This window comes from Balaenoptera musculus, chromosome 13, assembly GCF_009873245.2.
Source record: "Balaenoptera musculus isolate JJ_BM4_2016_0621 chromosome 13, mBalMus1.pri.v3, whole genome shotgun sequence".
Classification (NCBI taxonomy): Eukaryota; Metazoa; Chordata; class Mammalia; order Artiodactyla; family Balaenopteridae; genus Balaenoptera; species Balaenoptera musculus.
The window spans coordinates 51,452,323-51,462,456 of NC_045797.1; the positions used below are offsets into that span (position 1 = coordinate 51,452,323).

The following is a 10,134-nucleotide window of genomic DNA, read 5'->3' on the forward strand; positions in this document are numbered from 1 at the left end:
GGAGTTGGAGCTGAAAGCCAGTTTTGACACCCACTGCATCCGCTTTCGCCACCTTAGGTCCTCGCCCTACTACGTCCCTGGGGGCTTCCGGGGTTGCCTAGCAACCTGCGGGGACTCTGGGGGTTCGGGTGGCCTAACCGAGTGTCGCCCTCGGGAAGGTAGGCAGAAGAAATACCTCCGCCCAGCCCTTACTGGGCCCGAGCCCGTTACACGCGGAGTCACCCCAGCGGCCCACACTACCAGGCGCCGGGCAGGGGCGGGGCCCGCGGCGCCAATGGGCGGGCGGAAGGGGCGCGCGTGCGCACAGCGGAACGGGGGGGTGGGGCGGGGCCAAGAAAAAGCTGTCTGAGGACGGGTGCTGGCGAGGCTCACGCCGTAGGGCTTCGTGTCCGGTGAAAGCTGTTTGGCTGCTGCTGGCTGCGAGGGTGAGTGAACCAGGGAGCAGCCGCAATCCGGCTGCGGCCTGTGAGGCCTGTGACCCGACCTTGGAGGAGGAAGTCCGTGGGGCGGCATTCAGGGGTCCGCAGCGGGGCGGGATCCCGGCGTCCCTTCGGTGGGCTCGGGGCTTCTGGCTCAGGTTGGGAGGCAGGAGCGGCCTGGGTGAGGGTATCGGACCCCGAGTCGGCCCGGGAAGCTAGCCGACTAGGAGCAGAGCCTCTCCCCCGGGGCAGATGCCCGTAGAGGCTTTAAAGCCTGATGGGCTCGACCAGGGCCGATCTCTGCCCTCTTGGAGGACCTGCGCGCGGGCCTGAGTCGTAGCTCTCCATCTGCTCCTGTATCCCATCTCCCTCTGTGGGAGACAATAAACAGGTCCTGTCGGGCGGGCGAGCTTGGCCAGGCCGTGCCAAGGTAGTGGGGAGGTGGGGGAAGCTTGTATTCCCGTCTAGTATTCCCTGTCTGGGCATGGCACCCGCCATCCACCCAGTTGCCCAAGCAGAAACCTGGGCGTCATTCTCACCTCCTGCACTCTTTACCCACCCACATCGAATCCATCACAAATCTCTCTGGGATACACCCACTTCTCCACGCCCAGTTCCTCTGCTCTAGCTAGTTCAGGCCACCTTCATCTATCCCCTGGACTACTCAGTAGCCTCCTGACTGGTCCCCTGTATCCCTTCTCCATCCTCTGTAGTTTGTTATGTAGTGGAAAGCCAGAGTGATGGTCTTAAAACAGAAATCTGATCACGTCACCAGACCTCTCTCCCCATTCCCTTATTGCCCTTCCGTGGATTCCCATTCCTCTTATAAGCTCTTTAACAGGGCTTACAAGGCCCTTCGTGACCTGTCCTCTTCTTACTTTAACTCATCCATCTCCACTATACTGTGTCTTCAACCATATTGAACGCTTTTTATTCCCAGATTGGATCAAGTTCCTTCTAGGCTTAGGTGTTTGTTACATTATGTTCCCTCTACCTGAGGTGCTTTCCTTTAGCACCTTGAAAAAAAATCATCCTTCATGCATTAACCCAGGTGTGGTTGGGGCTTCTGTGGTACCCCAGGGCTGTCGCATTAACTGGTCTTTCTTTTCCACCAGGCTGTAATCTGTGTGACAGGAGCCTGTCTGGTTCACAGCCCTATCCTTAGAACCTTGTGCAGCACCAAGCTGTTAGTAAAGAGTGTTAGTTAAATGTATAAATGAAGCATGGCAGCTCCCTGGGCTCCCCAAATGAACAAAGAGATCAAGTTATTAAATGCCTGCTTTTTCAGAACCAGTTCTCAATCCCCAACCCATGTAGAGGTTTCTTTGCCTAGGAACCTGGTTCTTTTCTTGCTTTCCAGGACCATGGTAGTTTTAGATGGGGAAATACCAGTCAGGTTTTTCTTTGGCATCGCCTCTGGCTACAGGATGTGTGGCTGCTTTGAGGTTGATTCTCAGCTGAGGGCCCCAGCATGAGAGAAAAGTGGCTAACAGCTGCTGTGGTTTTTATGGGAGGAAGGCTCGCTGCAAACTCTTAGGTGTTGGTAAGACACAGTGATCGTGGGCCAGGCCAAACCACTGGCGGGATGGCTCCAAAGGGAAGTTATTTTTTTTAGCGTAGTCAGATCCTCTGTGATAGGGAACAACACACCTAGGTTCCAGGATCCACTGCCCTGATTCAGAGTGAAGGTGTGCTATGCCAGGTCAGCTCAGCACTTTGAAATAAATTCACTAGGGTAAAGGAGAGACAGAGAAAATAGGTTCCCTATCCTCAGAGAGGGAGAGAAAAGAGAAAAACAAACGGAGCACAATATGTGACCATATGTTAAGGCCAAGTGAGTGTGAGCGACTGCAGACTGAGGTCAGAGGAGGGAACAGTTGGTCTTGGCTGGGAGAACACAGAGGTGACATTTGAATTGGGCCTGGAAGGAACAGGGAGGACAGACATGTGGAAACAGTGGGAACAAATGCTCTGGGACTGGAAGAGGCTGCTGGAGCTGTGAGGGAAGCCCTGTTACAGTCAGGGCACTGCGGGAGCTCCCTACCATCAGTGGTCTAGCGCTTCCTCCCAGGAATGACGCTTCTCCTTGTGAAGGGTGTCTCAATGGTTGTGTTCCACTCTCTCAGAAATCTCTCCTCTGGATTTTTCTCCAGCCTAGCCTTGAATTTCTCAGAGGCCAGTGAGCCCAGGAACTCCTGGGGCTTATCTGCCAAGGTCTTTGCTCATGGCCTTGAGCTAAGTAGTTGGAGTGTGGATGATGCAACTTGTTCTTTCGGTGGAAGGGACTTGCTAATATTTCCTTTTCAATGTGAGTAGTTTAATTTGTTAAGTGGCAGTCAGATTCCCTGTGCTCCTTGTAGCACTTGTAGGAGGGAGTTTCTCTTCTGTGTTTGTAGATTTGACTCTTGTTGTGGTCTAATGGTTAGAAACCTGCCACGGCAGACCAAAATGGGGTAAGTCCAAAATGTATGGTTCTTGACCTTTATCCTGTCTCCTATGAAGAGGGGGTAATTTGGACTCAAGCACTTGGTTGCTTTTTGGTGTTATTTGAATAGAACCTCTCCCCCGCCTACCCCATCCCTATCTGATATACTAAGTATCCAACCACATAGTTATAGGAAATGGTGCCATGGGTCCGATGACCACTCAGCTCTTCTATCTGATAGATATCTCCAAAAAAAGTTTCATCCTCAGTTACATTGACATCAAAACTTGGCAGCGTTATCTGTGAAGGTGGTAATCCCCCCAGCTCCTGAGGACCATGGCACACAGGCTGAGAATCACCAGCCTCTGTGCAGGCACTGTGCCCAATGCTGGGGATGTGGATGCAGTCCCCGGCCTCACAGAGCCCAGTTCCGCAGGGGGTACTGAGAGGTAATCAGGCATGTTCAAGGTCATGTGCACAGCTGTTGTCAGCGATGGACAGGACCCTTCTGAAGGGAATCACTTAGGAGCATATGGGAGGAACGCCTAAGCCAGACTTGGAATTGAAGAAGGCTTGCTGGAGAAAGAGACATCTAATGCATATGAATCTGAAAGGCTTGGGAGGAACTGGCTTCCCTCTCTGGTCCCTCTTGTCCCAGAACTCTGTGGTGCGTGGTCAGAACAAGTTGTTCTGCTCTAGTTGGGGCAGTCTGCTGAGAGTAACTTGAGACCTTGTTTTCTGGTACCAGGTACAGTGGCAGTGGCCTCATCAGGGTCTGGACACTTTTATTTGGTCAGATTGGGATGTAGTTTCTGGCTGTTCCTGAATTATTTTGTAGAGATGAGATTTAACTGGAATCCCCCTTCTTATTCCATCCATATAGTCTGGAACAAAATTATGGGATGAATTGCATTAAATACATATTTGTAAAGACAAAACATGTTTATAGTAGAAATTTTGGAAGCAATAGAAAAGTAAAGAGAAGAAAAATCAAAGTCACTCCTAGGGACTTCCCCTGTGGTGCAGTGGTTAAGACCCTGAGCTTCCACTGCAGGGGGCGTGGGTTAGATCCCTGGTCGGGGAACTAAGATCCCACATGGCCTGGGCAAAAAAAAAAAAAAACACTCCTAATCTCATAATTCAGAAAATAATCTTTGTTAATAGTTTTTAGTCATTGTTCTGTGTATGAGAAATATACGTACATTGTTTTGGTTTTTACAAAAATGAATTCTTCTTTTTTTTTTTTTTTGACTGTACCACGCGGCTTGTGGGATCGTAGTTCCCCATCCAGGGGTTGAATCGGGGCCACAGCCGTGAAAGCACTGAGTCCTAACCACTGGACTGCCAGGGAATTCCCCCAAAATGAATTATTCTTTACAGACTTTTGTAGCCTGCTCTTTTTCTCTTGGTATATATTGAGCATCTTTTTTCTGTTTCTGTTATGAATTATGACGATTGCATTATGATGTCCCTATTCAGTTATGAGACTAGATGCTTCTTTTTACACTGTAGAAGTTATACATCCCAGTGACCATTGTCTTCTTAGAGAGGATACTGCTGATATCCAGCAAAGCGGGTTTGGGAAATTTTCTTAAACATTGTGGGGATGGCATTCTCCCAGGGTCCTACCCTACAGAGCCTTTCAGGGAGGGTGAGAGGGGCTGTAACACCTCAGTGGAGATGGCGGCAGCTTCGGAGCTGAGCTCTGTGTGGCATGTGCGAGGGTCTGACTAGTACCTTATGCTTTCTCTTCGCTGCTCTAGGTTTTTTGGCTGCAGCTGGCTCCTTAGAAATCACTGGCCTTTATTATCCAGGGAAGTGAATGTGTGAGTCAGGTGTTTCCTTTGTGTTGTATGGAGGTCTCCTGGCTGTCCTTCACCTTCCTTTTTGAGGTCAGTCTGTAAGCCCCTGGAAGGACCAGGACTTTCTGTTTAACAGCAGTTAGTAAAGGCCTGAGCCTTGGTGGGGATATGGGTGGGAACAAAGCACTCCTGCCCTCAGGGAGCTTGCTGTGTAGCCAATTGTGTCTTCTTGTTGACCACGATTCCAAGTCTAGCCAAACCCCAGAAGTACTTGATGGAACCTAATTCCTATGGAACTCTCCTCTCCAGTGCTCTTTCACCTGGTTCAGTTACTTGCCTCTGTCACAGCCCTGGGAGGTGGACAAGGCAAGGGTTAACGTCCTCTTTTCCGTGTCCACCACTGCGGGCCTTGATCTGACCCGCCCCGTTGCTTCCCTCAACCCCCGTCTCTGGACTCACTCCACCTAATACCTTCCCTACTGTGCTGCCAGCTGAGCCAATGTGAAACCAAGCTCTGATCTCGTCTCCCATTCATGAACCCTCAGTGGTTCCCATTTATCCCCAGGAAACTTCAGCCCCCTTGGCCTAGCAGGCAAAGCCACATCCAGCACGGCCTGGTCAACCTCTGCAGCCTGTTGTCCCCCATTCCGTCTACTTCATACCCTCTAAGCTCCAGCCTAACTAAACCACACGGAATTTCTCTCCCACTTGTCTGCACCTGCCCCTCTGCTCCCACCTTCCCTTTGTCCTTCAGTCCCTGCACATCCACTGCGTGCCCATCCATCCGGGCCCTGCTGAAGTATCCCCATGTCTGTTAACCTTCTCTGGCTTTCCCTCGCCCAAAGGAAACTTCTTCCTCTGAACTCTCAGAGGGTTTAATCTTTCTTTAGTACACCTCACTTTGTGCCTTGATTCGTGCTCTCAGTAAGAAGTATTTCTCTCACCAGACTGTAAGCTGCTTGTAGGCAGGAGTACTCTCCAAATCCCTATAAGCTCTCATCAAGTTGCTTGGCATTCCAAAGGGGCTTCAGGAAATGTCATGGACCTGCCTTCCCGTTTGAGTGATGAGGACCTGGAGAACACAAGGTCATCCTGCAGTCTGCTGGCCTGGGCCCAGTCCTCCTCTTTCCCAGCCTTGCTTCTTCACCCAGGTTCCCAGGAGTGCGCTGTGTCAAGTCTTGAAAGAACCTCAGTTCTGGTGTTCTCACCTTCATCTTCTGTGTTCCCCACCTCCCAGGTACCGGTGACCATGAGATCTCTGCAGCTGCTCAGAACCCCCTTCCTGTGCGCCCTGCTCTGGGCCTTTTGTGCCCTGGGTGCCAGGGCCGAGGAGCCCGGGGCCAGCTTCTCCCATCCTGGCAGCGTGGGCCTGGATAAGAGCACAGTGCATGACCAAGAGTACGTATTCAGCCGGGGCTGTGGTCCAGGGGCCTCCCCATCTGCAGCTGCAGCCAGCTGCAAAGGCACGCGCAGTCCAACTTTCCTTCTACTATTTGTACGACCCCTTAACATTTTCCAAGGATGATATTTATTCCTTATAGCCACCTGTAAGTTAGGTATTCTTTTTTCACCATCATATCACAGATGGAGGATCTTGAGGCCCAAAAGGGATAAATGACTTGCCTGAATTCATTGTCTGTCTCTTTCACCACATACACATACACACGTACTTGCAGAGTCCAAACACACACACACACACACACACACACACACACACACACACACACACACACACACACACACACACACACGTACTTGCAGAGTCCAAAATAGAGCTAAGGTTTCTTGCTTCTGACAAGACCTTTTTCTTTTGTATTGGCATGTTCAAACATTGACTCATTTGTTGCCACTTTTGCCCTGGGCCAGTTAGCCCCACACATTATACTCTGTTATCCTTAAATTGGTTTAAGAAAAAAAAATTAATGGCTCCCCAAAGTGCTATAACAATATTCTAATAATAAAAAGGAAAAACACCCATAATCTTGCCAGCATAATAGATGAACTATTTGATTTTTGTTTTCCCCTGCTCCTTTCAGGGCCTTGCCTGTATCTATCTTCCTTGAGTGTGGTCTGCCACTGTTGATGTTTGTTTTTCTGGGATGGATGAACTTTAAGATCTTGAACATTTCAGAGTCCTTAAGATTTTGGTAGGATCCCAGCATCACCACCAAGTGGTCTGAGTCTCACTGTTGGTCTTTAGGCATATCATGGAGCATCTAGAAGGTGTCGTCAACAAACCAGAGGCAGAGATGTCCCCACAAGAACTGCAGCTCCATTATTTCAAAATGCATGATTATGACGGCAATAATTTGCTTGACGGCCTAGAACTCTCCACAGCCATCACTCATGTCCATAAGGAGGTAGGTCAGGCAATGGCTCAGTAGACAGCATCTCGGAAAGGCCTCCCTCCGGTAACTCAGTCCCCGAACTTGATGACCTCCCCCGTCCTTGTGCAACACTATTGCTGCTTCTCCTTTTTCTGCTCACCCTCTGTTCTGCCTCTTTTCCTGTTCAGCGGTCCTTCTCACACAGGGTGACGGGCTGAGGCAGAAGCCCCAGAGCTTTCCTTGTATCTTTAGCAAGTGCCGCTGGCATTTCTGCTGCATGCCAGCATCTGAGAACCAGCTAAAAGACAGACCACATTCCAAATGCAGAACAGGGGAGAAGTTATCTCATTTGGGAAGAATGGCAAGTCAGGGGACCAAGGGCTCGAGGGATTTGGTGATAATTGAGGGTTTGGGTGATACAGTACGGTGCTCGTAGTTTACAAAGCACTTTCCGGCAGGTTAGAGATCTCGTTTGATCACTGCAGTAGCCTGGGAGCAGGAAGGGGCAGGCCTTGTTATTGCCCCCAGTTTGAGAGGTGAGGAAGCTGAAGTTCAGATCTTATGTCTCCAGATCTAATGTCTGTCCCACTGTGCCACACTGTAATCTCTAGAGAGCAGGAGAGGCAAAGTTGGGGAGGGCGTGTGCTCGCACGGCTGCCGGCTGAGCCGGGCGGGGTTTGCGTTGAAGGCTGCAGGGAGCGCTAGGGCTCGCACAGGAGGCTGGCGTGACGAGCGCAGGGTCTGCTATGGGAGGCATACGGGCGGACGCCGGGCAGAGGGACTGGGGTCCAGCAGCCCTGGCAGGGGAGGATGCTGGTGGCGGCAGGAGAGGGAAGGGGGACGTGGGAGAGGAGGCAGGGGAAGAATCAGCCGAGGACGTGAACAGCAGTAACTCAGCACTCGGCACTGGGAGCAGAAACGCCTTCACCTCAAAGATGGCGACGGGGTCTACTGGTCGGCAGGGCCTTCTTCCTCTTGTTCTGACCCCGAGATGCTGTCTAGCGTGGACTGTTTCCACTTTAGCAGAGCTGACCCTCAGGAGGGCCTGGGCTGTGAGCTTTTCTCTAGCATGGGGCTGCGGGTCCTGGAATCTCTGAAGCTCAGAATTCTGTGTGGACCCAGCTTTCTACAATGAACACGTATGACTTTTGTAATGAGAAAAGAATGAAAAGTAATTTTTAAAACAAATAAGCAAGGGCTTGCTTTGATTGTATCGTCCTTTAACTGCCAAAAATCATTTCTAAATTGGATTATTATGAATTGACTCTGGATCTGTTATGTGGTTTGTGGATTCCTGGAAGTAGAAGTACTACATCTGAAGGAGTTTACTGACATTTTATTTTGGACATTAACCAAGCGCTTCCAGTAAAAGATGCCGCTCATCCTTGTCTAATTTGTACCTTGTAGGAAGGGAATGAACAGACGCCAATGAACGAAGATGAACTGATCAACTTAATAGATGGTGTTTTGAGAGACGATGACAAGAACAATGACGGATACATTGACTATGCCGAGTTCGCAAAATCACTGCAGTAGACACGATGTGGCCACCTCCCAGTTAGATGCAAATGTGAATCATTATAATGTGATCAAACACTTTCGGTAATGCAAAATAACTCATTTCCAAAATACTGCTACGGTATTTTGGTACAAACCTGTAGCAAATTGTTACACTGGGGTGAGAAAGAGAAATCAAGAGAAATCAAAAAGCAGAGAAATGGGACATACTGTAGTCCCCAAGTACTATTAAATCTCTTATTGGACAAGGGCTTGATTAAAGAATCCTTTTAAGAATATTGGATAATTGGAGCTGAGCACTCAGGAACTAGACTGGAGAATGCTGCCAGGCTCTTGGTTTTAATTCATGCTACCTGAAGAGTAAGACAAGCTCTTGCTAACTGGACACACTTTTCAGCAACTGAAGGAATGGAATGAATGCCAAATGTTTCCCCTGGTGGGTCCTGTCTCTTCAGGAAACGTGGTCAGTATTCTGTAAAGTTCCCCTGGCCTAAACGATTACTTGTTCTGGCCAAGGGAGTATTTATTAGGCTATTTCAAAGCCACAGCATCTGTTTCGAAGAATGTCAAATAGTTCAGCTAGCCACAGAGTCTTAAGATTCTGTGTCTCCTGGCACTTTGGAAACAACACACCACTGACCTAAGTGATTCACCTTTTTCAGTTTTTCAATATTTTATAAAACTACTGCCACATCCTTACGCTTTCTTTTATGTCTTCTTCAACCTAGGAGAGACCTCGAGTCTAAAAGTATTCTCTACTTCTCATCATTGGCAAATGTTACAGCTTTCTAAATATGTGTATTTAACTCTTGTTTCTAGGGTTTTGTTTTGCAGTTTAGAAGCTCTTAGGAATATAAGGACTTTATCCCTTCTGCTTGATACAGCAGGGGTGAACTACTAGCTGGTCTAGCGTAAGTGAGAAGTGTAAAGATTCTTCACCAAACACAGTGATTAACTCAATGCAAGTTAGATTTAGAAGGAATGTTGTTTAAATTACCTCTTCTAGCCTGAATACATGAATTCTTTCGGATCAGGAAAGATTAGAAAAAGAAGCCTAAAAACTCTTAACATTATGAATTTCAATAGTAATTGAAAACAAGCAGCGGCAGCAGATTATAATTTGGTTTATGGGATGTGACGCATGTGCTGTGATAGGAAACCTGAAATGATGGTTGAATGGGAAAAAAACTGCATAAAATTTGCTGTAAGATATATAGAGACTTATTTTCTGTACCAAAGTATTCTTATAAGAAAAATAAGTATTTGTAAAAATGGTTTCGTGTCAAGTATTTGTGCAATCAGAGCTGAATTGTAAACTATTCTTGTAATATCTAGTTATTTTGAAAGATTTATATAATGAATTCTGGATATATGACCAATAAAACTGATGAAACAAAAGAAAGAGCAGTTGATTTTGTCCACATAGGCTGCTTCTCCTACCACACGAAGGGTCGGTTGGTTTAATGCAGAAGTTTACACGTGCCTTCTCCATCCCAGGTGCTGGGGCCCTCCCCGGCGCTAACCCTGTTCCTTTCTGCAGGGGTAGATTCCCAGGATTCACAGTCACTTTCCCCTTTTAGGCATTTTTTCCTCTGAATGAAATCACTTTTTTGGACCTTCCTTCTCTGGCCAAGTTCAGATTA

At 48.4% G+C, this 10,134-nt stretch overlaps 1 protein-coding gene across 1 annotated transcript; it reads left to right on the plus strand.

The window, feature by feature from the left end:
• The first annotated feature begins 323 nt into the window (after nucleotides 1-323).
• MCFD2 (multiple coagulation factor deficiency 2, ER cargo receptor complex subunit) lies at nucleotides 324-9,884 on the plus strand. The gene is made up of 4 exons (XM_036873057.1): nucleotides 324-425; nucleotides 5,884-6,044; nucleotides 6,847-7,006; nucleotides 8,381-9,884. The coding sequence occupies exons 2-4, from the start codon at nucleotides 5,896-5,898 to the stop codon at nucleotides 8,507-8,509; spliced, it is 438 nt and encodes a 145-aa protein (XP_036728952.1). The 5' UTR covers nucleotides 324-425; nucleotides 5,884-5,895; the 3' UTR covers nucleotides 8,510-9,884.
• Nucleotides 9,885-10,134: the final 250 nt, after the last annotated feature.

Bases quoted from the DNA above. Each gene is read 5' to 3' on its own strand.
- MCFD2 (XM_036873057.1), top strand. From the start codon at position 5,896: ATGAGATCTCTGCAGCTGCTCAGAACCCCCTTCCTGTGCGCCCTGCTC. The intron at 6,045-6,846 runs GTACGTATTCAG...GTTGGTCTTTAG, and splicing joins AGCACAGTGCATGACCAAGA to GCATATCATGGAGCATCTAG. The intron at 7,007-8,380 runs GTAGGTCAGGCA...TGTACCTTGTAG, and splicing joins TCACTCATGTCCATAAGGAG to GAAGGGAATGAACAGACGCC.